The sequence below is a fragment of the Mobula hypostoma genome, chromosome 2 (assembly GCF_963921235.1).
Source record: "Mobula hypostoma chromosome 2, sMobHyp1.1, whole genome shotgun sequence".
Lineage (NCBI taxonomy): Eukaryota > Metazoa > Chordata > Chondrichthyes > Myliobatiformes > Myliobatidae > Mobula > Mobula hypostoma.
In genome coordinates, this window is record NC_086098.1 from 227,396,255 (window position 1) to 227,421,774 (window position 25,520).

At 43.9% G+C, this 25,520-nt stretch overlaps 1 protein-coding gene across 3 annotated transcripts in view; it reads left to right on the plus strand.

Moving 5' to 3' along the window:
- Positions 1-1,103: 1,103 nt before the first annotated feature.
- Positions 1,104-25,520, plus strand: part of LOC134342904 (protein TMEPAI-like) — a 94,135-nt gene continuing 69,718 nt past the window's right edge. For all 3 annotated transcript variants that reach the window (XM_063041584.1, XM_063041585.1, XM_063041586.1), the window contains exon 1: positions 1,104-1,557. In XM_063041584.1, the coding sequence (XP_062897654.1) occupies positions 1,455-1,557 (103 nt within the window). In that variant the 5' untranslated portion in view covers positions 1,104-1,454. The remainder of the gene's footprint in view (positions 1,558-25,520) is intronic.

A 25,520-nucleotide genomic window follows, 5' to 3' on the forward strand; every position in this document is an offset into this window, starting at 1 on the left:
TAGAGAAAACAGTGTCGATTCGGTTTGTATCATTTTCGGGTCAACGTAAGGTTACGCTTTACAAGAGCAGATTGCCTTGTAAAGTCTGTCTGAATACACAGACGATCCCTCCCCCAACCGCAGCCTTTATTTTGTTTTCATTCATTCCGAGGTGTGTGTATACGAAGTGCGAGAGAAAATGTAAACGTGATCTGGGTTGCTGCATCCTGTTCCTCTCCTGCACAACTCTCCAAATGTATTCTCGAAATACCAAAGCGACTTTGACTCGGTTTAGTATTTTTGCAAACGTTAGCCCGCTTACGAAAGTGCCTTATCTCATTTCTAGTTAATTTTCCAAGGTATGAAGAATGCAACTTTGTGAAATTGCTTATTTATGTTAACATCAGCACTCAGGCTTCATCAAGATTTTAATCATTCGGTTTTACATGATCTCTTTTCATTATTTAGGGCGCTGGATTAATTTATTTGAAGTTAATAAATCGCCTTGCTGACTGGTGAACCGAAAATTCCTATTGATAATCGTACCCTGCATTTTGAGCATAAAAGAGGAATGCTAACAAACACTGCCCTGCTTCTTTAGTTCCCTGTACTCGTATGAAACAAGTGGTGCTGGCCCACGTGTGTGCTCCAAATGATCTCCGCCCTTCCTTCCCATTGTCCAATTAAACTACGGATGGCCGTGCCAGCCTAGTTCCTATTGGCTCTCTTTTACATCAATAAACTCTCCAACGTCAACTTCGGCCCCTGGTTTCTCCCCATCTCTGGTGTAAAAAGCTTCAAAAACTCCGCCGTCACGCCTCTTCACTCTCCCACGATTAGCCAGCTCTCCCTGGCGCTTCCAATAGCAGCGCGCTACTCTCGCACCCTGCGAACTTCTTATTGGGTGGTGCCCACGCCAATCACCGGGGCGGCCTAACCAAGAAGTTGGTCGGTCGCGCCCTGTCTCGCTGGTGACGTCATGCAGGCGAACTCGAACTTCCTAAGCTCCCGCCCCCCGTCGACTTTCTCCGTCCCTGATTGGCGGCCGCGCGCGGGAATGCTGGGAGGTAATTGGTCGGGCGTGCGGTCCGTCGGGCGGGCGGAGGCGGGGCTGAGGTCGGTTGAGTGGCAGCGGCTGAGGTCTGGTTGCGGCGCTACTTGTACGTGAGTGAGAGGCAGCCAGACACAAAGTAGCACTTGGTGTTTCCGGAGCCGGGCTGAGCAGAGCAGAGACTGAGTAACGGGGACCGGACCGGACTGGGCTCGCATTCCCTGACTATGCTCTCTCACAACTGAGGCGGACCCAGCTGCCCTCCCTGTTCCAGGGGCCAGCCTGAAGCACTCAGCCCAGCCAAGGCTCCTCTCTTTCTCTCCCTCGCTCTTTCTTTCCCCCCCCACCCCCCTCTCCAGGGGCCGCCTGGCTGCCTTTATTTAATTTTATTTATTTCCCCCCCTCTTCCCCCCTCACATATTAAATGTACAACTTGATGGGTCTGAACAGCACAGCCGCCACGAATCAGCCCAATGTTTCCTGCACATGCAACTGTAAACGCTCTTTGTTCCAGAGTATGGAAATTAGTAAGTAATCGAAACATCTTATTTATATGCAGTTTTAATTAAATGCGGCATTGTTTGGGGGGAGGGGGGAAGATCCTGAATGTTGACACTTGCAACTAATATAAAGAGACTCCTTTTAATAAAGGGGGAGCGGTGAGAGTGTGGGGGGTGCATTTGGGGGTCTGTCTGTCTGGTTGCCTGTCTGGCAGTATTGTTAGTGAAGACGGCGCTTTAGCCTCGGCTGCCTGGAGTTTTCGCTCCTGTCAGAGTTTGTGGATTTTTTTTTCACAGAAATTTCCTCCCCCCTCGTGTTTTAAATTCTATCTATGCCGATCTGCCTTCATTTTGTGCCGCTCTTTCACTTTTTGGTGGTCTGGATGAGCTTGAAGCCAACCCTCCCCCGTGTTTCTGGATTTTATTTTCTCCCTTACTCGCTCTTTGGCCAAGTTCGAGGCCACAACTCCCGGACTGTAACGGAGGCGTCTGCTCGCCCTCTTTTCCTCCGACCTCCCGACACGTTTTTTTTTATTAAGGCAGTTTTGGGGCACTTTCAGTATTTGTTGAAGCAGTCAAATCCTGGGCAAGTGTGCTTGATTTCGTTTAAGGCTTGCCTCCACCCTCAGCCTTTTTTTGTTTCATTCCCCTTCGCTTCCCTTTGGATCAGAATGTTTGGTCTCGTTCTGTACCTGGCTAAGACGGGTTGGTCTAGTCAAATCCAGCGTATCTTCAGATGACCTTGTCATGCAATGTATTCAAACGCACTAAGCATTCTTTGTGTCACATTTTTATGGCATTTCTCACAATTCATTACAAAACCGTAAAGGAATTGGGGGGTGCTTATCCTTTTCTACACTTAATAGAATGTATTTATGATTTGTTAAAAGGAATGAGTCATTCTAACAGTTCTCCTGTAGGATGTCTGAATACTCACTGGCTTTCTATAAAATACAATTCATTATTGATTTGAGTAAAAATAATCCGAACTTTGAGTAACATTGTACTGTGACCAGACATGATGTTCAGGGGGTTATATTCCAGAACAATGAAACAATTTTAAGATTATTGGAAAAATTCTGTGAGTTGAAAGAAGTTGACTGTTTCAAGTATGCTTATTTTAATTTTGGGGATAATTGCTTATTAAGAACATATTTAAAATAAAAGCTTTCTGTCTAACTTTTGAAATGTTCACTGTTCCAGTCATTTGGAATGGAACAGCAGTTGACTGAGGCTGTGTGTTCTCTTCCTACCCTTGTTGGATATTAAGAGTTCTGTTTCTTGGAAGGTGATCACACAATCTTGCCAAAATGGGTGCAGATATTTACCTCCCAGTCATAGACACCTCCAGCCCGTGTAGATCAGATGTTGCTTTGTGACTTCGTCTCTTCTCTGATGGAGGAATTGTCTCATTTATTTGCTGCTTGGCTAATTACTGACAGCACAGGTTTGTTGGGTTTCAGGGGAGCAGCTTACAATTGAGTCTGGCAAGAGTTTACATAAATAATTTTTTTAAAGCAATGTCGCTGTGTGCTCAGCATTACTTAACATTTACTGTCAAACCACAGATCCTGATTCAAATGCATCATCTTTTGCCACCTGCCAAGATTTCCCACTGTCAGACTTCAGATGTTTGTATGAGGGCTGAAGATTGAGACATCTTTTGCATTTCTCCCTCCACTCATTGCCATTTTGTTGTAATATTTTTCAATGTTGACTCTTAATTCTTTTTGTCAATCATTAAGAACTGCTTGAATATCAGCCTTGTGCTGTTTTTGTGCTCCTACTTGGCATTTGCTGTTGGATGCTTCTTTACAGGTTACAGAATTGCAAGAAATGTATCATAAAAGTAATTATAGAAATTTACAGAACAGTAATGAATTAATTTGTTGAATGCTGCATAGCCAGCCCAGGTTGCTGAGTCTAGACAGTAGGATTAAAATTGGGGTACAGTACTGCACTGTGTGGTGTTTGTCTGGCAGGTTTTGATTGTTTTGTCAGATTTGAAGGATCTGTTGTTCAGCTTGTTGTTATTTAAATACCAGTACAATGCATTTCCTTCTACATTACTGACTTTCTGCAGTCAAATACACTTCAGATGCTGAAATTCTAATCAACGTTGCAACCGCGCCTGAAGGCTGAAGTGTTGGTTAGATTCTGGTCAGTAATCTGTATAGCTGTTTAGTTTGTACACACTTCATAAAATCTCCAGGTGCTTCATGTTTCTGGGGAGGGGAGTGACAATGAACCCCACCTGTAATCAACCACTGTGTTGTGAGCCACCACTGCATTCTCTTGGTGCGAGGGAGCCTCTTAGAATGTTTTTAATCGTAGTTATTCTGTTCTCTCTGACAGTATTTTGTTCCATTTCAAACATTATTTCCAAGCAGCAGGCAGTTGCTTTTAGAAAGACTGACTGAGGTTCACACCTATGAGAAGAGCTGTTTTATTTTAAATGTAACCTAATTCACAGTTGCAAAAGTAAATCAGACCCTGAAATCGTGCACCATTTCAACTCGGTGTGACTCTGTCCTAGCCTCTGTGCTGCCCCTCCTATGTCCTCAATTCTCATGGATCATCGAGACGCTTGAGATCTACTTATGTTGTCAAACACCCACTCTTCTATCTCACTGCCCTGGTCTACTAGTACACCTTCCCCCCTGCCCCCCCCCCCATAAGCCTGTTCCAATCAGGTCTTGACTCAATAACTGGACGTGACGGCACATCAAACAGCTCGTACGTGTTTTGTCCCAAGTAGTAATGTTATGCCTGTGTCTTGTTCTAGTGCAGAATTCTGTAGCGTGGATGTTGGTATTAGTCTCTAGGTAATGCCATCCTTGCCAGGCAACTGGAGACTAGCAAATCCCGACCAGAATCTGAGGTTGGCAGAGTGCAAAATATTATCTGATTCCTGGGATGGAGCTCATTGGGTCAAGGCCATATTTGGAAATGGGAGCATTTGCTGATTCCACTCCTTTCCCATTTCTTCCTTCTTCATTGACTCCTCCTTGTCCCAGTGTGCAGTACCAGTGAGATGTCATCCAGTCAGTAATTGACCATGGGTTTTAATACAACCACCTCCAGCATAAATGGGAAAGGGAGGGCCTTAAAACTATTGACGTTGCCCTCACCCACCATTTTTCCGGACATTCGCACTTACCCCATCTTCCCGTTGCCTTAACAGGGATAGTTCCTCTTGTCTTCATTTACCACCCTATGAGCCTCCACATCCAACACATCATCCTCCACAACCCCTGCCATCTTCAACTGGATCCTACCAGCAAGCACATCTTTACCCCCGCCCCCACATTTTCCACAGAAATTGCACCCTCCATGATTCCCCTGTTCATTTGCCCCTCCCCACTAATCTTCCTCCTGCCACTTATCCCCTGCTACCCTGGCCATCTACCTCCTCCCCTACCTCCATTCAGGTCCCCAAACAGTCCCTCCAGGTGAGGCAGCACTTCACGTGTGAATCTGTGGGGGTTGTCTACTGTATCTGGTGCTCCTGATGCTGCAGCCTCTTTGTTAGTGAGACCCAACATAAGATGGGAGACTGCTTTAAGCACTTGTGCTCCATCTGCAAAAAGCAGAAGGTCCCAGTAACCAACCATTTTAATTCTTATCCCCATCCCTGTTACAACATGTCAGTCCACGACCTTCTCTTCTGCCACAACGAGGTCAATCTCAGGTTGGCGGACCAACACCTCATTCTATAAAGGGAGCCTCCAACCTGACTGCACGCACATTGACTTCTCCTCCCAGTAGCTTTTCCCCTCCCCTTTCTCTCTTCCGTTCCCCACTCTGGCCTCTTGCCTCTTCTCACCTGCCTATCACCTCCCCCGGTGCCCTTCCTCCTTCTATTTCTCCCATGGTCCACTCTCCTCTCCTATCAGATTCCTTCTTCTCCAGCCCTTTGCATTTTCCATCTCTCACCTCCCAACTTCTCAACTTCATTCCCCCCCCACCACCCACCTAGCTTCCTCTCTCACCTTCTAGCTTGTCCTTCCCCTCACCAGACCTTTTTTATTCCAGCATCTTCCCACTTCCTTTCCTGCCCTAATAAAAGGTCTCTGCCTGAAGCATTGACTGTCTGTTCATTTCCACAGATGCTGCCTGACCTGTTGTGTTCCTCCAGCATTTTGTATGAATTGCCTTAAAACTGTTTGTCCCTTTTTGTTTCACAAACTTGTATCTGCATCATTAGCCAGGGGAAATGGGAATGCTGTAAATTCCAGCTGTTTCCTTTCTAAGACCTTGGTTGACTTTTATTCCCAAGATGTATCACTGGTTCCCAGGACTAATTTAGTTTTCCTGGTATAAAGTTAAGGGTGTGTTTTATGTTGGAGTTGTCTGCCACTTGGTCAGGTCAAGTGTCAGTGCTGTTTTGATGTGTTTCAGGTAGCACCTGGTATTATAACAGAAATGAAGATTCCCTTGCCCTCCCTATGCCTCAGTTGTTTGAAGGAAATATCTCATTCCCAATTCTATCCTCTTTCCCCATTCTTTAGTTCCCTTTCAACTACTTATCATAAAAATGAAGGATTCTGCAGATGCTGGAAATCCAGAGCAACTCACACACAATGCTGGAGAATCTTGGCAGGTCAGGCAGTATCTCTGGACAGGAATAAACAGTCCGTGCTTCGGTTCTGATGAAGAGTCTCGGCCCAGAACGTTGACTGTTAGAATATACTTCATAGATGCTGCTTGAGCCCCTCCAGTAATTTGTGTGTGTTATACCTACTTATATTTCTTTATCAGAGTTTTCTGACATCCTCTTTCAAAGCAGTGAATTGTAGACCACTTGTTATGATAGATGAAATAAAATTGTCCTCTTCCTCTCACTTTATAATCTTAAATTTGGGCTCTGGATACTAACACGGCTGAAAGTGTTTTCTGTATCAGAAACTTTCATAAGATTGTGTGGAAGACTACAAGATGAGCAGAATTAGGCCACTCAGCCCATCAAGTCGGCTCTGCTATTTTATCATGACTAATTTATTATGCCTCTCAACCCCATTCTCCTGCCTTCTCCCTGTATCCTTTGACACTCTGACTAATCAACAACCTCTGCTGGAAATAAAGAGATGGGTGAGGGACAAAGAAAGAAAGAACTGATATTTAATGCTGATTGAAATGGTCAAGGCCGGTGTTTGGAAACTCTGACAACTGAACTTGCCACGCTCCTTTGAAGTTTCAGTTTCAGTTGCATTTCTTCTAGACACTTCTTCTAGCTTGAAGCTACAAGCTTGTTAATGTGAAAATGGGAGTGCCTTCTTACCTTAAATGTCCTGTTGTTCAAGTCCACAGCCAATGAGTCGATGCTTGTATAGCTGCGGTCTCAAGCTAAAGTGTATAGCATCTGTTGGCATGGGGACTAACAAGTTGGATATTGCACGGCTATATGTGGAGTAGATCTATCTGTGCTGTCTTGATCCTTTGCGCTAGTTATAAATTACTCTCAATCTACAGCAGCAGCTTGATGGTAAGTACAGATTTAGTACTGAATTATTGTGTGCAGGAATTGACACAGGACTCTGCTGTCCAGTGCAGGTAGACAGTTGTCTTATCAGGTTGATTATGTGTTGTACCCCTGTGTTGGAAGATGCCACTGTGGTGATTTACTGGTCACTGTTATAATGTAGAAGCAAAGGGAGAGTCATCTGGCAAAGCAGGGAACCTCTAAGTGCAGCTTTTGGAGTCCCATCTGTAATGGGCATTGGGCTGGAATGCAGGCTCAGGCTCCCCAAAGTTCATGGAGATACCCTTGCTGTTGGTGCCATTTTTCACAAGGTGGAAGCCTCTCATGTGCCTTTCTTCAGCCTTTCCAGGGGTCCTTTGCCCTCTTCCTCTTCCAGAACAATCTGCTCCCTTTCTTTCCTGATTGTAGAAAGCACTTAACTTTTGGCAACACTCCCCAGGTCCTGGAAGAGATGCATTTGTGATGCATTTGTTACAATGGTTAATTTGTACCATCAGAACTGTAAGGAAAGGTGTTACTAATGTGAGAAATTCAACCTCTGACACCTGCCCTTCCTGGTATTGAATGACTCTTTACAAGAGAGCGCTTGGGTTTTCTCTTGGAAACTGGTGGTAGTGATTTTCATATCTTAGTTTTTTTTGAAATTGTTTAAAGCGATTCCTGACACAATTTTAATGCTGTAAAAATTGTTAGATGAATTTCTAGGTCATTATTCCAGCCTGTGTCTGCAAGATACAGCCTCCCCAATCTCTGAACTCATCTAATTCTGGCCTATTTGGCATCTACAACTTGTTTATTGCATTGTCATTGGATGCTGTGCATTCAGCTGCCCAAGCCCTATGCTTTGGCGATCCCGCTATCTCGCCTCCTTTGTTGATGTTGTGTAGTCCCTGCCTCTTTAATCAAACTTTTGGTCATTAGTCCTGATGCACTCTGACATGGCTTGGTGTCAAGCACTATTCAATAGTACATCGGTAAAGCTTGCCATATAAATGTTGGACTAAAGTCTACTGAAGGTTTGGGACAAATAGCGGTATTAACATCTTCATACAGGTCATAGCAGACACTGACTGAGAATGGAGCAGGGTGACACGACTACGGATAGGAAACATCCAGCTGTGAGCTTGATCAGGCTGAAAACCCTATGCTAAGTGTGCTTCTCCCTTCATTTTATAAGATTGTTGGGTTGTTTAACAGCACTTCTCACTCTGGGATATTTGAAGTTACTTGAAAGAACATGCGTAATTTCATGAAGGGCAGAGCCTGGTAGAGGTGTGGAGTGAACTCCAGTTTCACCAATGCCATTTTAATCAATTGGATTGATCACAAAGTTCCCAGCCTTGAATATCAAGCACAAACTTGCAAATACACAGGATGAGAAAAGTTAGTTATTGTTAATTGTGCCCCCATGTAATGGTTGGAACACTCTGTAATGTCACCTGGTCTACCTTGAGATGGTTGATCTCAGTTAGGGTACAATTTTGGGGCAATATTTAATCTCAGAGGAAGGGTCTGTTGCCCTTGGCCTTCTGTACCAACTTGGAGAGGGAGCGTTGTATGTTTCCCGGTTTGCCATTAATGCTTACCCTTGAGCTCGATGGGGCACAAAGTAAGATGCATATTATCTATTATTGGAAGACCACCAGCTTGATGCAAGTGGTCCAGAGACCCGCCTGTTTCCCGATGAGAGAACCACCTAAAACCAAGTGTTACCAGCCAGCACACTCCAGGTTCAAGGACCATGTGCTCGGGAATGCACTCTCACAAGTATTGATTTGGGGTAGGATTGTTGGGGGAGATGGACATGGGCAACAAGAAAATTCCCTCAAATGCCTACCCTGCTCTGTTCATTGCAAAAGGACAACCAGTGTGCTGTTCTCCTAAATAAATCTGCTCAGTGCACAACAGCTTGGCTGAAAAATGCCAGGTTCAATTCTCTCTTCCCATGCTATCTATGTAGAGTTTGCACAATCTCCCTGTGACAGCACTAGTTTCATTTGGTCGCTCCTATTTCTGCCTATATCTCTTTAAGATGAGTGGGTAATTGGCTACTGTAAATCCCCTGTAATGAGCAGGTGAGTGGTAATGGGGTAGTTGATGGAGAAAATGAAATTGGATTAGTGTAAGTGGCATTTGATGGGGCCAATAGGCCTGAATTTGTGTTGTATAATTCTGTGGCTTCATGTTAATGACATTACAATGTATTGACTGTAAATGTGTAAAATATTTTTTATATTAGCTTTTCAGCTTCACAGTACACATTGTAAAATGCTGTAATTTAATACTTGTTGCAGAAAGGAAAGGAGGAACATGCCAGTGAGCCCTGGTGGATATGCTATTTGGACGGGTTGGAAGTTAAGAGGGTTGCCCTCCCGAATCGAATTGTCTTCAGGCATTCCCTGACCACGTTCAGTATTGAGCATGGTTGCTGGAGTAAGGGAGGGACCATGGCCTCTAAGAGTTGCTGCTTTTCAGTAGGGAAGGAGTGAACATTTTTGACTCCACTCTGTTCTCACTCGCTTGTGGAAGGGTAAAGTAAGAAATGTGAAGTGCCCTCCACCTCCTTTCTTTCCCTTTGCGATGAGAATCATTCTTTGGAGAAAGCACCAATTGGGATCATGCCATTTGAGAGATGAGGAGAGCGATTCGTGCATCTCTGATGCTGACCATGAGATACCAAGAGATTTGATTGAGGTCTCCCTTTGGATTATCAGCTGTGAGAGATCTGCATAGAAACTAGTTTGTTTATATATGCTATAGATTGTATATTGATTAGGCTGAATGGCCTAATTCTGCTCCTTACAGATTTTCTATGTAAAGGCTATCTTAACTCTTTCAGTTGTAGAGGATCCTTAATGAATTTTGGATTTTTCTAGTTTGAATGAATTATTTTAATTGAGACAAACGTGGATGTTACTTTCAGTATGAAGTACTAGTGCTGAGATTTTTGCTTGCATTCAGTAGTTTTAATAATCGAAGTGATGGTTTAGAGTACATCTCAGTGAATACACAGGTTGTAATAGACTGGCACATCTGTGGTCTGAAAGGCACTGTTCCTGTGCCCGTTCAGTCTCTATACAGAGGTCCTGTCCAGGTCGTTGAAATCAGTATTCCCCATGAGACTCTCTGTTTATCTTGCTGTCTGTCTGCTTCTGATCTCACTTCTGTCTTTTTTTTAATCCAAGGTTCTTTGTATTTGCTCCCCCCCACCCCCAATCATTTTCCATTCCTATTATACAATTCCTCTCCTTGCTTGTCTGTGTCGCTGGCTCCCTGCTTGTGCTTGTATCCTCATTTGCTGTAAATCATTTTATGTTGGTGGTTTGGCTGATGTTACTTGCACCTTTTAATTCAGTTGCCTGCACTAATTAAGGGCCAAGGCTTTCACTTTTTAAATGTTGATGAGTCTTGGGGGAATCTGTACTGTTAAGAAGACTCTTTTAAAAGGGCTTGACCTGTCTGAACCACACAGCTCTTTAGTTGCAGAGAGGGGAGGGGAAGGTGGTGGGGTTGATGTTGAAAGAAGGACTAAATTGATTTGCTGTGTCTGACGGCATGTACATCATGAGCTGTGCTCTTTGTCACTAAACAGATTTGTATTGCTTTTTAATAAACCAGTTTGGTTGTTGGAGGAAGCTTCTAACTTTGTTTTCTGAGGTGAATCCTGTTGCGTCCTCAATGTCATCCATACCATTCAGCACAGTCACATGTGGCAGAGTAGAAATCCAGATGCTGGCTAATTGGACTTCTAATTAGTATATTTAAAAATGAGTAATCAACACGCTCATTGGGCCCAATCTCATGGACAATATTGCTGTCTTCTGTTATCAATTTGCAAGTCGATGAGTATCTGTGACCGATTTGAACTGCCCCCTCAGTGGGTGGATGTGTGTGGGGGGGGGGCCCGGATGCTGGGGATAGAACAGTTGTAGGAAAAGCAAGGACACATCCTTTGGTGCCTGGGTCCAACTGATCTCTTTGTCCTGTTTACCGCTGGCTCCAGTTTCTAGAAGATGTTGGGAGTGTGGTTTGAGGAGATGGGTTGTGCTTGGGCACCGTGGTGGAGGAGATGAGCTGTGCTCGGGCAAAGCGGTTAGTGCAATGCTATTGCAGGTCACGGCATTCTGGATTTCCAATCCAGTGCCACCTGTCAGGAGTTTGCACCTTCTCCTGTGAACCAGGACAAAGGCTCGCCAGATAATTCGTCATTGTAAGTTGTCCTGGAATTAGGCTAGTGTTAAATAGGTGGCGGTATGGCTCGTTGTTGCAAAAGGGCCTATCCAACATTGTATATCTAAATGAATGGACTGGACAGAGTGCATAGATGAGGCGGGACTTCAGCTGGTCATGTGGGATGGTGGAAGGAATAGGATTATCAGCTGCAAGCTGATCTTGGGGTTGATACCAATGGGGCAGGGGCTACATGTAGTGGTTGGCATCCATCTGTCTCGAAGGACAATGGGCGATGTGATGATGATCATCAAGCCGGGGTGAAAGGTATGGAGATCCTGAGATACCCAGTTGTCAAGACCCCCTCTCAGCTTCACTGGTGTAGTCCAAAAGGTGTGAAGCAATACTTATGGCACCAGCTTGGCTGCAGGAGCTGCCTGAAGGATGCTTAATAACATCCAGCCTCCTTAGAGGCTCCACTCTGGATTTGCTGTCTGGATTTTCTTCCGTAGTCTTCCTCTCTCCTGAGGCTACCCACGAGATAGTGGGACTACTTACCCATAGCTGGGGATCTGGTTCATGAGCGCTAGGGCGTGTCCACACACCAATGTGCCTGTGTGCTACCTGTGCAGGGGCCAAACCTCCTCCTTGTCCTCTGAGTCCGAAAGGAGATCAGTTTCCATGTGTCGCCGGTGAGGAGGCACTAATGAGGCCTGCCACTGGAGAGGTTGTGTACCCCGGGCAGGGAGAGACTTGCACATTCAGCTCTCCTTATTGCAAGATTGCTAGTTAATGGTGGAAGCTGAAAGTGAGAGCGACAAGCACTACCCACTACACTACCAAACCAGACATGTCGCAACAAATATTTTGACACTAACGGCTACATGTAGGTTGCGCTTGTACAATGCTGTTACCCGAACTAATTTCCATGCTGAACAAATGTTGGAAATTGGCTTGTGTCCACAGAGAGACAATCTACAAAATTCCAGAAAAGGCAAGGAAAATGTGTGAGGCTGCATCGAGCTTGAGTACACGAACACCAAATGTCCCTACCTGATAAAGATTTTTATCTGTTCCACTGCTGTGAGTGATGGGCCTGGCCTCATTGCCTTGGAACAGTCCATTCAATTGGATCATTTCTCACGAACAGTCCCTTGCAATAATGTTTTCAGAGATCGGCCAGGCAGTGTGGTCCGTGTAGAACGTCCCTGGTGGATCCTGTGGGATGATTCCCCTTTATGAGACATAGAGCACAGCAGTAGCTGGAAATACTCGGCAAGTCAGACTGTTACAGGTCATCAAAGTTGGCCAGTTCTGCCACAAACTGGAAAGGCTGGTTATGGTTAAAGGCTGAAATAGTTAAATTCCATATTGGGTCTTGAGGGCTGTAGTGTGCCTAGACTAAAGATGAAGTGCAGATTTCCAACATGGCAGTGTGGAGGATCAGAAGGATCTTGGGGTCCGAGTCCATAGGACACTCAAAGCAGCTGGGCAGGTTGACTCTGTGGTTAAGAAGGCGTACGGTGTATTGGCCTTCATCAATCGTGGAGTTGAATTTAGAAGCCAAGAGGTAATGTTGCAGTTATATAGGACCCTGGCCAGTCCCCACTTGGAGTACTGTGCTCAGTTCTGGTCGCCTCACTACAGGAAGGATGTGGAAGCCATAGAAAGGGTGCAGAGGAGATTTACAAGGATGTTGCCTGGATTGGGGAGCATGCCTTATGAGAGTAGGTTGAGTGAACTCAGCCTTTTCTCCTTGGAGCGGTGGAGGATGAGAGGTGACCTGTTAGAGGTGTATAAGATGATGAGAGGCATTGATCATGTGGATAGTCAGAGGCTTTTCCCCAGGGCTGAAATGGTTGCCACAAGAGGACACAGGTTTAAGGTGTTGGGGAGTAGGTACAGAGGAGATGTCAGGGGTAAGTTTTTTACTCAGTGGTGAGTGTGTGGAATGGGCTGCTGACCATGGTGGTGGAGGCGGATGCGATAGGGTCTTTTAAGAGACTTTTAGATAGGTACATGGAGCTTAGAAAAATAGAGAGCTATAGGTAAGCCTAGTAATTTCTAAGGTAGGGACATGTTCGGCACAACTTTGTGGGCCAAAGGGCCTGTATTGTGTTGTGAGTTTTCTATGTTCTATCTGCAGTTCTTTTAGTTTCTAATACAAATTCATTATACACTCAATGGCCACTTTATTAGGTACCTCCTACACTTAATAAAATGACCACTGGATGTACGTTCATGATCTTCTGCTGCTGTAGCCCATCCACTTTAAGGTTCATGTTCTGCATTCAGGGATGCTTTTCTGCACACCACTTTTGTAACATGTGGTTGTTTGAGTTACTGTTGCCTTTCCTGTCAACTTGACCATTCTCCTCTGACCTCTCTTTAAGCTGTTTTCACCTACAGAAATGCTGCATACTGGATGTCTCTGTTTGTTTTTCGCACTATCTGTCAACTTCAGAGACTCTTGTGCGTGAAAATCCCAGGAGATTAGCAGTTTCCGAGATGCTCAAGCCTCCCCATCATTCCATGGTCCAAGTCACTTAGATCACATTTCTTCCCCATTCAAAATGTTCAGAGTGAACAACAACTGAACCTCCTGACCATGTCTGCATGCGTTCATGCACTGATTGGCTGAATAGATACTTGTATAACAAGATGCACGAGTGTATCTAATAAAGTGACCACTGAGTATATACACTTGCAAATATTTTTGATTTTTAAATTTCAATAGCCATGTTCACACTAGTAACACGGAGCTAAGGTTTTGATAACTTTGCTAGTGAAATAGCAATTGGATCATTTTTGATTGTGTATACTTATTAATTGTAGATATTAGATCTCAGAAGTAGCTATTTTGGTTGTAGATAACTATAATTAGATTGGTTAAAATGGCCACACCCATTTCTGATCACCAGATTTACTGCAATACTAAGAATGGGGTGTGAAAGTTCAGTGCTGTGCTCATTTGAACCATAGGGTTGAAAACATCAGCAACACAGTACCAAAGAATGCCCTTGAACCCTGAGGAAGATGTACTGTTGTTGCATTAGGTCTGGTCAATACAGCGCTGTGACTGGTGATAATGAGTAAGCTCATGTTGGAACAGAAGCGCCCACTCTGCTCGCTCCCCCCCCCAAGCATGGATTTAGTTGCCTGATTTTTAAATCCCTCTGTACAAGTAATAGTTGAGAAAGTTACAGATGTGGTATTATCCCTCCCTATGTCTGTAACCTCCTCCAGCCGTCTGCTATCAGATCTCTGTGCTTCCACTTCTGGGCCTTTCTCTATTCTGGTTTCTATCATTGCTAGTTTTTAAACTCTGCAAAACTCTCTCTCTTACAGAGAAAGACTGCCTCTGCCCTTCTAGTCACCTGCCCTGTTATTTTCTGAAGTGGGCTGGTGTCAGACTTTACTAATAAAGTCTAGTGGACTTGGGGATTCTTCACTTTACTAACCGTGCTATATAAATGCAAATACTTCAATGAGAAAGATTAGCTTTATTTGTCACATGTACATTGAAGCATAGGGTAAATGCATTGTTTGCATCAGCGACCCGCATGCCTTTTGGAATGTGGGAGGAAGTGAGGAGCACCTGGAGAACACCTGCACGCTCACGGGGAGAAGGGGCAAACTCCTAACAGTGGCGGGAATTGAACCCTGATCACGAGCAACTAACCGCTACGCTACCATGTTGCCTGTGTACACACAGTGACATGCAAAAGTTTGGGCACCCCTGGTCAAAATCTCTGTTACTGTGAAAAGCTAAGTGAGTAAAAGATGGCCTGATTTCCAAAAGGCATAAGGTTAAAGATGACACATTTCTTTAATATTTTAAGCAAGATTACTTTTTTATTTCTATCTTTTACAGTTTCAAAATAACAAAAAAGGAAAAGGGCCCAAAGCAAAAGTTTGGGCACCCTGCATGGTCAGTACTTAGTAGCATCCCCTTTGGCAAGTATCACAACTTGTAAGTGCTTTCTGTAGCCAGCTAAGAGTCTTTCAATTCTTGTTTGGGGGATTTTCGCCCATTCTTACTTGCAAAAGACTTCTAGTTCTGTGAGATTCTTGGGCCATCTTGCATGCACTGCTCTTTTGAGGTCTATCCACAGATTCTCGATGATGTTTAGGTCAGGGGACTGTGGTGGCCATGGCAAAACCTTCAGCTTGCGCCTCTTGAGGTAGTCCATTGTGGATTTTGAGGTGTGTTTAGGATCATTATCCTGTTGTAGAAGCCATCCTATTTTCATCTTCAGCTTTTTTACAGACAGTGTGATGTTTGCTTCCAGAATTAGCTGGTATTTAATTGAATTCATTCTTCCTTCTACCAGTGAAATGTTCCCCGTGCCACTGGCTGCAACACAAGCCCAAAGCATGATCAATCCACCCCTGTGCTTAACAGTTGGAGAAGTGTTCTTTTCATGAAATTCTGCACCCTTTTTTCTCCAAACATACCTTTGCTCATTGTGGCCAAAAAGTTATATTTTAACTTCATCAGTCCACCGGACTTGTTTCCAAAATCCATCAGGCTTGTTGAGATGTTCCTTTGCAAACTTCTGATGCTGAATTTTGTGGTGAGGACGCAGGAAAGGTTTTCTTTTGAGGACTCTTGCATGAAGGTCATATTTGTGCAGGTGTCGCTGCACAGTAGAACAGTGCACCACCACTCCAGAGTCTGCTAAACCTTCCTGAAGGTCTTTTGCAGTCATATGGGGGTTTTGATTTGCCTTTCTAGCAATCCTATGAGCAGTTCTCTTGGAAAGTTTTCTTCGTCTTCCAGACCTCAACTTGACCTTTACTGTTCCTGTTAACTGCCATTTCTTAATTACATTACAAACTGAGGAAACGGCTACCTGAAAATGCTTTGCTATCTTCTTATAGCCTTCTCCTGCTTTGTGGGCATCATTTATTTTAATTTTCAGAGTGCTAGGCAGCTGCTTAGAGGAGCCCATGACTGCTGATTGTTGGGACAAGGTTTGAGGAGTCAGGGTATTTATAAAGCTTTGAAATTTACATCACCGGGCCTTTCCTAATGATGATTGTGAAAAAGCCATCGCCCTGACAAGCTAATTAAGGTCTGAGACCTTGGTAAAGAGTTAGCTGAAAGCTCAAATCTCTTGGGATGCCCAAACTTTGCATGGTGCTCCTTTCAAGCAACACACATCAAAGTTGCTGGTGAACGCAGCAGGCCAGGCAGCATCTCTAGGAAGAGGTACAGTCGACGTTTCGGGCCGAGACCCTTCGTCAGGACTAACTGAAGGAAGAGCTAGCAAGAGATTTCCCACTTTCAAATCTCTTACGAGCTCTTCCTTCATAGTCCTGACAAAGGGTCTCGGCCCGAAACGTCGACTGTACCTCTTCCTAGAGATGCTGCCTGGCCTGCTGCGTTCACCAGCAACTTTGATGTGTGTTGCTTGAATTTCCAGCATCTGCAGAATTCCTCGTGTTTGCAATGGTGCTCCTTTCCTTTTTTTCCACTCTAAAATTGTACAAAACAAAAATAATACACTAATCTTAAAATGTTGAAAAGAATGTTTCATCTTTAACTTTGACTTTTGGAGATCAGTTCATCTTCTACTCACTTAACTATTCACAGTAACAGGAATTTTGACCGGGGTGCCCAAACTTTTGCATACCTCTGCATGGGGACATGTGAGTCCATGGGGACTTGAACCAGTCCAATCCCAAAACAATGGTGCAGCATGAGATATAGGAATAGAATTAGGCTACTCAGCCCATCGAGTCTGTAATACTATTCCATCGTGACTGATTTTTATCTCTCTCAACCCCATTCTTCTGCCTTTTCCCTTTAACCTTTGACCTCCTGACAAACCAAGAATCTGTGAACCTCAGATATAAATGTCCTCAATGACTTGCCCTCCACTGCTGTCCGTGACGATGAATTGCAGTTTCACCATCCTCTGGCTAAAGAAATTCCTCCTCATCTCTGTTCTAAATGGTCATCCCTCTATTCTGAGGCTCTGTACTCTTGTCCTAGATTTAGCCACTACATGAAGCATCCTCTCCACATCCACTCTGTCTGGGCCTTTCAATATTCAGTAGATTTCAATGAGATCTCTTCTCGCTCTTCTAATCTCCAGTGAGTACAGGCTCAGAGCCATCAAACACTCCTCAGATGTTAACCCTTTCATTCCCAGAATACTACCTGAACCACCTCTAGACCCTCTCCAATGCCAGCACATGATTTTTTTTTTAGGTAAGGATCCCAAAACTGCTCACAATACGCTAAATGTGGTCTGACCAATGCCTTATAAAGCCTCAGCATCACATCCTTGCTCTTGTATTCTTGTCCTCTCAAAATGAATGCTAACATTGCATTTGCTTTCCTTACCACCAATTCAACCTGCAAGGAAGCCAGCACAAGGACTCCCGTCCCTTTGTACTTCTGATTTTTTAATTTTATCCCTGTTTAGAAAATAGTCTGTCTTTATTTCTAATACCAAAGTGCATGATCATACACTTCCCTTCGCTATATTCCATCTGCCATTTCCTTGCCCATTTTCGCAATCTGTCCAAGGCCTTCTGCTGACTCCCTGCTCCTTCACCACTACCTGCCACTCCACCTACCTTTGGATTATCTGCAAACTTGGCTGCAAAGACATCAATTCTGTTATGCAAATCATTGATGTATCAAGTGAAAAGAAATGGTCCCAATGCCGATCCCTGTGAAACACCACTTGTCACCAGCAGCCAAGCAGAATAGGCCCCCTTTATTCTGACTCTTTGCTTCCTACCAGTCTGCCAATCTTCTATGCATATTAGTATCTTTCTTGTAATACCACGGGCTCTTGTCTTGTTGACCAGCTTCATGTGCGACATCTTGTCATGCTTTATACCCTCTGTACTACAATATGAGGCCTCTACTGGAATGTGTTAGGCTGTCTGATCCTCTCCACTCCCAGTCTGAGGCTTCTGTCGTGAAGATAACAAATTTCACAACATATGCCGATGATATTAAATCAGGTTCTGATCCTGATATCCAGACTGCATGCCTTCAGTCCATGCAGTCCCAGACCCTGTATCTACTGTAGAACCCAATCACATAACTGGATTAGAGCAATGAGTTATAGTGCAGAAGGAATGTGTACTGAAAAATGCTGGTTACTAAGGTAAGAAACTCCACAGACACGATTAAACAGTTTGTAAAATGTTTGCAAAGTTTAATCTGTATTTTCCTCCAGAAACTAAATGCCAACTAACTTCTGCAAATTACCACAATTAATATAAGTATTACTTTACTGCAATTTTATGTGTCCTGTCTGCAATTCAGCTGTAATTTTGTTTTTGACTTTCATCATGAAGTCTGGGTCAGGATTTAAATATGCTACGTGAGCCCAGTAATGCTAGAGAGTGTTAGCTCTGTGGCCGGAACAGTTAGGGCTGTGTAATTCTGTCATCAGAGAGTTATCCTATCTGTACTGGGTGAGCAGTCATGCCCTGATTAAACTGTCTGCGAGCAGCAGTACAATGTGAGGAGACAGCTGCTTTCTTCCTTGGTTAGATTCTTTATGCATCAGCTGATTCTTTTGTACGGTGGTTGTAATTTCTTTCCCTCTCTCTCCCTCTCACAGACGCAGCTTGTGTGGTGTGTGCAGTTCGCCCTGTCTGGGTTTTGAGCAAACTGTATAGTCTGCCAGGGTGAACTTGGCCAGCTGTCTTGTAAGCTTTTATGAGGCAGTAATGTTTTTAAAAAAAAAAAAATCGCAGGGTTGAAGATTTCAGAAGATAATCCCTCCTGTCTTGACTGAGAAATAGTCTTGGTTTTGTGACTTGGCTGCATTTTGCTTTTGTAACTGTTGGATTTCTCTTTGGCAAGGAGGCTTAGAAACGTTGACTTCTGCCTCAACACTCCTGATTCTGGGAGAGGAGTTCCAGGTCTAAGTTGAACTTCTTGTGAAGGAGTGTTCATTTCTAAATGTGGGCTCCTTGTTTTTGTTTCTCTGATGTGGGGGGTGGCGGAGGGGGGAGAGGGGCTGGAATTGCACCTTTTGTCCATGCCAATGTAGAAGCAAGGAAGGAGATGGCTGGGGCGGAGATAGTGAATTCTTCACTGGTCTTGGGTGAGGTGCCAGGTAACAGGAGGATAATGAACTGATACCTTTTTATTAAAGAAAGACAGTGGGGTGGTGGGGGGGGGAAGAAAGTTATGCCACATAACTATAGATCAGTTAGTTTAAAGTCAGTGGTTGGGGAATTATTTTTTTGTTTTTAAAACTGAACGACAAGTAAGTCTACACTTGGCAAGGCGGGTATTCATTAGGGAGGGATGGCCAGAATGGATTTGTTAGTGAAGAATCCTGTGAGTAATTTGAAGAGCTAACTAAGTATACTGATGAAGGGTGTGCAGTCGATGGGGTTTACTGGATTTCAGTAACAGTTTGCGTAAGGTCCCTCTGAGTAAGGCTGGTCCAAAAGTAGAGTGTGTGGGATCCAGGGCAAATTGGATCCACAAATCTTTTTTAATAGACGAATGGAAGGTTGGTTGGAAGCTTGTGACTGGTGAGTGTACCACAGGGATCAGTACTTGTATTACATACATAAATGACTTGGGTGTGAATGTAGGAAGCATGGCTAGTAACTTTTCAGATGACTAGTAAGCATTGTTGACCATGAGGCGGATAATCTTGGGATTCAAAAATTGTATTTATCACTGAGAAAATTAGGCAGACAACTGGTAGATGGAATCTAATCCTGGTACACGTAGGGTGATTATTTCCAGACATCCAATAAGGGCAAGATAAATGATTGAGTTAAGGGAGCACAGAGCAAGAAATAGATCTTGGTGTAGAAGTCCAAAGATCCAGGCCTGTTTCCATGATGTTTGACTCTAATCTTGTAATAAACTCAGTGTTAAAGTCCAAAGCTAATAGGTGGCAGTACAGGTAGATAGTGTGGTGATGAAGGCAGAGGGGGTGGTTGCCCTCATAAGCAAGGTTATAGAATATCATGACAGTCAGGTCTTGATGTTGTTATATAATATATTGACTGTAGCTGAAATATTGTGTGCAATCTCATTCACTCACTATATTATGGGAATGATGTGTTTGTGGTGGAGACACTGCAGAACAGATTCACCAAGATGTATTCCATCCCAGGCAACATAACATAGGCAGAAACCTTTTGACTCTCCCTATCTGTGATGCTAATCTAGTTAATCCCATCTGCCTGTATGTGGCCTGTACCTCTCTATTCCCTGCTAATTTATTGTAAACATGGCAATAGGCCCTTCCAGCCCACTGAGCCCAAAGCGCCTAATTACACCTTGTGACCAATTAACCTACTAACCCGTACGTCTTGGGAATGTGGAAGGAAACCAGAGCACCTGGAGGAAACCCACGTGGTCACAGGGAGAACGTACAAACTCCTTACAGACAGCGGGAGAGGTGACCCCATGTCGCTGTGATAGCATTCTGCTACACTACCATGCTGCCCGTGCTTGGTCATGGTTCTGCAGTCAGGACAACACCTCCCCTCGGACCAAGCTAATTTCAAATGCAATTTACCATCTTGTCATAGACCCCGTGTGACTCTATCTTTTGCCCAGCCTAGGCAAATACTATAGTAGTAATGTCAAGTACTAGACAGTAATCACTGCTGTACCCTCCTCAATCATCAACTCCATAAACGCAACCAAATTTGAGACTGGAACCCCCCCCCCTCCACAAAAGGCCATGCTGACTGTCCCTAATAAGTCCATGCTTTTCCAAATGCAAGTTAATGCTACCCCTAAGAATATTCAATGTAAGGCTCACTGGTCTTTAATTTCCTGGTTTATCCTTGTCTTCGATAGAAGAACAAATTGCCTAATCTGCTCTCTTTTTGGACCTCGCCTTTGGCTAATGAAGCTGGAGAGATCAGTGTCCTTCCTTGCTTTCTTCACTATCCTGGGATTGATTCCATCAGGCCATGGGGACTTATTCAACTCTTTCAAGGTACTCAGCACCATCACTTTAATACTAAAAGCCCTAAATATCAACATATCCAATCCTGATCTCGTCATCATTCCGAACCTTGGGGAATACTCATTTACTACCTCACTGCTCTGCACACAACTTCCTCCCTTTGGTGTTCAATAGATCTGTCCCACTGGTACAATCTAAAACACCTTGAGATTCTCTTTAATCCTTGCCAAGGGCATTCCATGGCCCCATTTAGCCTTTCTAATTCCTTGTTTAAAATCTTTCCTGTTTTCTTTGGTCACTGAGCTTTATTCCATTTCATCTTCCAAAACTTGCATGTACAGTGGATTCCAGTTAATTGGCCATCGTTTAACGGGGGTAGCCACTTACGTGGGACTCCTCAAAAATAGAAGGCATTCCTTTTGTTTATTTGGGACACTATGCCACTTAATGACACATGGGGACCATTTTTGAACAGTTTCTAACTAGTGTCAGTCGCATGCACTTCCCTCACTGTTAGACACTACACTAAGCTTGGAGTCAACTGTTTTTAAATAGCATCAGTTGCGTGTCTTTGAATTAAAAATAGTGATATTTGTTACTGATAGTTGGAGAGAAATAAGCTGTAACACAATTCAGAACTCTTTTGCTCACTGCAGTTTCAAGCATACAGGCTTGGAGATGCCAGAAATGGCCAGGAGTGAAAATGAAATGATTTCTCTACTTCAAGTTAAGAACTATGAAAAATATATACTGGGTTAGCTTTCCTTGGAGTGTAGGAGGTTGCAGAGGGACCAGTTATACATGTCCAAAATTCTGAGATGCATAGATAGTGTACATAATAAAAACTTTTTCCCCCATTACAGAAGTTCTAAGAGCATAGATTTAGGGGATGAGCAAGAAGTTGGGTGTGATTTCGAAGAAGAATTTTTCATCCAGAAAAACACTTTGCTTGAGAAGATGCAAGCAGAGACTCGATGTTTAACAAGCATCTGGCTGAGCGCTCAAGTCACCAAGGCATAGTAGGTTATGCACAAGTGCTGGTAAAGGGGGTTAATTTTAGGGTATGGTCATTGGCATGCTTATGGTGGCCGAAGGGCCTGTTTCTGTGCCGAATGACTCCTTGCTCTGTACCCAACACCAACTCACCCAGCATTGCACGTAATGTTCAGCTGCCCGGCCCATTCATTGAGATGGGAACTAGTTTGTTACATACAGCATAAATGGACTGTGCAGGGTGATTGTTTCAAATTGATTGAAGCAAAATGATTACTTGACTTGAGAAACAGAATCAGCCAGGAAGTTTACAAATACTGGCCTTCCTCATCAGTCTGTGCTTAAACTGTGTGGTCTCTTCTCCTGCTAGGGAAGTTGGTGTAAATTGTTATTGTGTGGAGTCCTGGGTCTGGGGATAGCAGGGGATGGGCTTCAGTGAGAGCTCCTGCTGCTGTTGTCTCTTTGTTGCTAATATGCCTTTTCTGGACTGCACTTCAGACTAATGATGCATGTAAGGAATGATCACAGCCAAATGCAGACATCTTTTAATCTTTTGCTTTCTCCCCAGACATTCGTTACATCAGTGAGTCTCTAACTGCACAACCTTAAACCAAGGTGAACTCCTTGTGCTGAGTCTGCCCTCCCTTGATCTGAGCATGTAGTGAAAGATTGTGTTAATATAGTGCCTTCCACTACCTCTGAACATCACAAAGCAAATTTACTAATTCGCAAAATACTGTCAGAAGGGATAGTTGAGAGGTGCCATGCAATTTGTATACAACGTTCCACAAATAGCAATGAAATGTAGGCGTGATTAAACTATCTTTACATATTGGTCAGAACGTGAGGCAAAATACGCTACTCCTTATTTTGATTGTGAGTCATTGAGCAGGAAACTGCTGGAGGAACTCGGTGGCCGAGCAACATCTGTGGGGAAGGGCAGGGTGAGGGGAATTGTCTGTGCCAGCAATTCCTTTCCCTCCATAGATGTTGCTTGATTTGTGAAGCTCCTCTAGCAGTTTGCTTTTGGCTCCAGATTCCAGCATCTGTGGTCTTCTGTGTTTCTGGACATTAGTGGCTACCTCAGGTGGCAGGTACTGTATAACAACCTAATCGGGAAGCATCTGATACCGTGTGACCTGCACTCTATACAGTACTCAGATTTTCATGCTAGTCTTATTTCTCTTTGTCAGTTATTATTCATAAATAATTATACATGAGATGTATACAACAAAACAGGCCATTCGGCCCAGTCAGTGAATGCTGGCATTTATGCTCCACTTCACTTGAACAGCTCTTATTGCCTACCCCCATCTTCTCCAACTTGGCCAGCCTTCTCTTAAATGCATCAGTACTACTTGCTGTGTAGCACGTTCCACTTTCTCACTGCTAGAAACAGTTTCTTTCTGTACCCGGAGGAGAGTTTATTAATCATATACACTAGGAAAGCGCTAATCCTTTTTCAGTTTCTCCCAAGTTGTGAGATCTTGAGGTAAGTGGAAACGTTCGATCAATACCTCCCATAAGTTAAAGACCTATTTTAGGTCATCCTCTCTACTGCATTTTTTTCATATTTCATAAAGACTTGTTGTACAAAGGAACAGTGCAGAAATTGCATTCAGTAGTGTAAACATATGTGGGGGGGGGAAGGTAAGCACAAAGGTAGAACCATTGCCTTCCTGAGGTGATGCATCCTTTGATTGTTCAAGGGGCGATCCCAGCTGACATGGCTGCTCCATATGTTGTAGTGGATAGGGCCTACACTGTTCTATCCCATAGAGCGCCAACGTTGGCTGTACCCAGCTTCGTTGTGTTGCTAAGCAGCATGGACTGTGCCAGTCGGCAGCAGTCCTTCACCTCGCTGTGCTGGAAGGCCAACAAGTTTCAAGCTGACCAATGGATGTCCTTCAAGCTGATGACCTTTCAGCGGCGGTTCAAGTCTACGCCGCGTCACATAGGCATCGTCCTTTCAGATTTTCTCCACGCCCTCTCCAGTGCCTTTCTACAATATGGTGACCAGAAAAATACGCAACACTGTGTGTTCTAACCAAGGTTCAATTCCAGTTTAGTGTAACTCTGGATATTCAGTTTGTTTCTAGAAGTAAGCCCAATGCTAGCTTTTCTAACACTGCTAAACTGGAGGGAAGGTGCGGTGGGGGAGGGGGGTCAATTTCAGTGGTTTCTTTATCTATACTCTGAGACTCTCACCTTCCAAATCATCCTACCACTAAAGTGTGCTACCTTGCCTTTACTTGTGTTGAACATAGTCTTAAAAAAAAATGCCACACCAGTTTATTACTGCCCTCCTCACAGCTGGGTATCATTTGGAAAATTTAGTCATCGTCACTTTAATTCCAGAGTTCAAATTATTAATATCAACATGAACAGCGGTGGTCCCAGTACTGTCCCATGCGGTATACCACTACCTCCTTTCCACTGTGACTTTACTTACACTCCCTGCGCCCTACAACATATCCCTTCTGCAGGTTGTCTTCTAACTCCATGTTCTCTGACCTTATTCATCTTCTGCGTGGAAGTTTGCGAATAATCTTTTGTAAAAATCTTGGTAATAATTCCATCTTCTCCATCACCATTGTGTCTTCTCTCATAAAGGTTGGTCAAACATGACCTTCCTTTGAAAATTCATGTTAGCTATTCAGCCGTCCGTGGCCAGTGCCAAATTCTCTCAATTACTTTCCGCGTTTCTCAAACTGGAAAATAGACGTTCATCCAGAATTCCTGTTCCTGAATCTTGCCAGCAATGTCCATCTGTAGCTGAGATTACTTCCAGCTGGGATGCCCCTCACAGTTGGACAACTCATTAATACTAAGATTGTGAATTTGCACGGAAGTGTCATAGGACTGCATTGGTTTCGGCCATTCCTACTTCAACAAAGCCATAGCATTCAAGAGAACGATGGTGATCAGGACATTGTCAGATATAGCAGAAAGTATTACGATCATTATCCATGGTTCCTTGGAGTTTTCTAACAATACTCCTTTTCTCTAAGGCTGGTTTGCACCTCTGTAATTTGACATCAAACTACACTAAAGGTACATTGTTTTGTTTACTGGGAAGACACTTGTTGGTTGTCACCAAATTTGACTCGCAGTCATAAACAGAAATGCTTCAATTGACTGTTGGTCTTATGCACACATGGATGGGAGACTCTTTATCTAGACAGAACTAACTACAATGCAGTAGTTTTGCTTTTGCCAGCCCCACCACTTCTTGGCAAGGCAATGTTTTAAGTGCCTTTTGATGGATGAACAATCCTTAAAAAGTTCATGCAGCTGTTTTCATTCTCTGCAGCCTATGTGGAGTACCCAGGGACCATTTATGGAACTGTTCTTTAAGCAAGCACTGCCTTGGTGGTTCATAAGCCTTAAAGAGACTGTGGCTTCAGACTAGAAGGTGT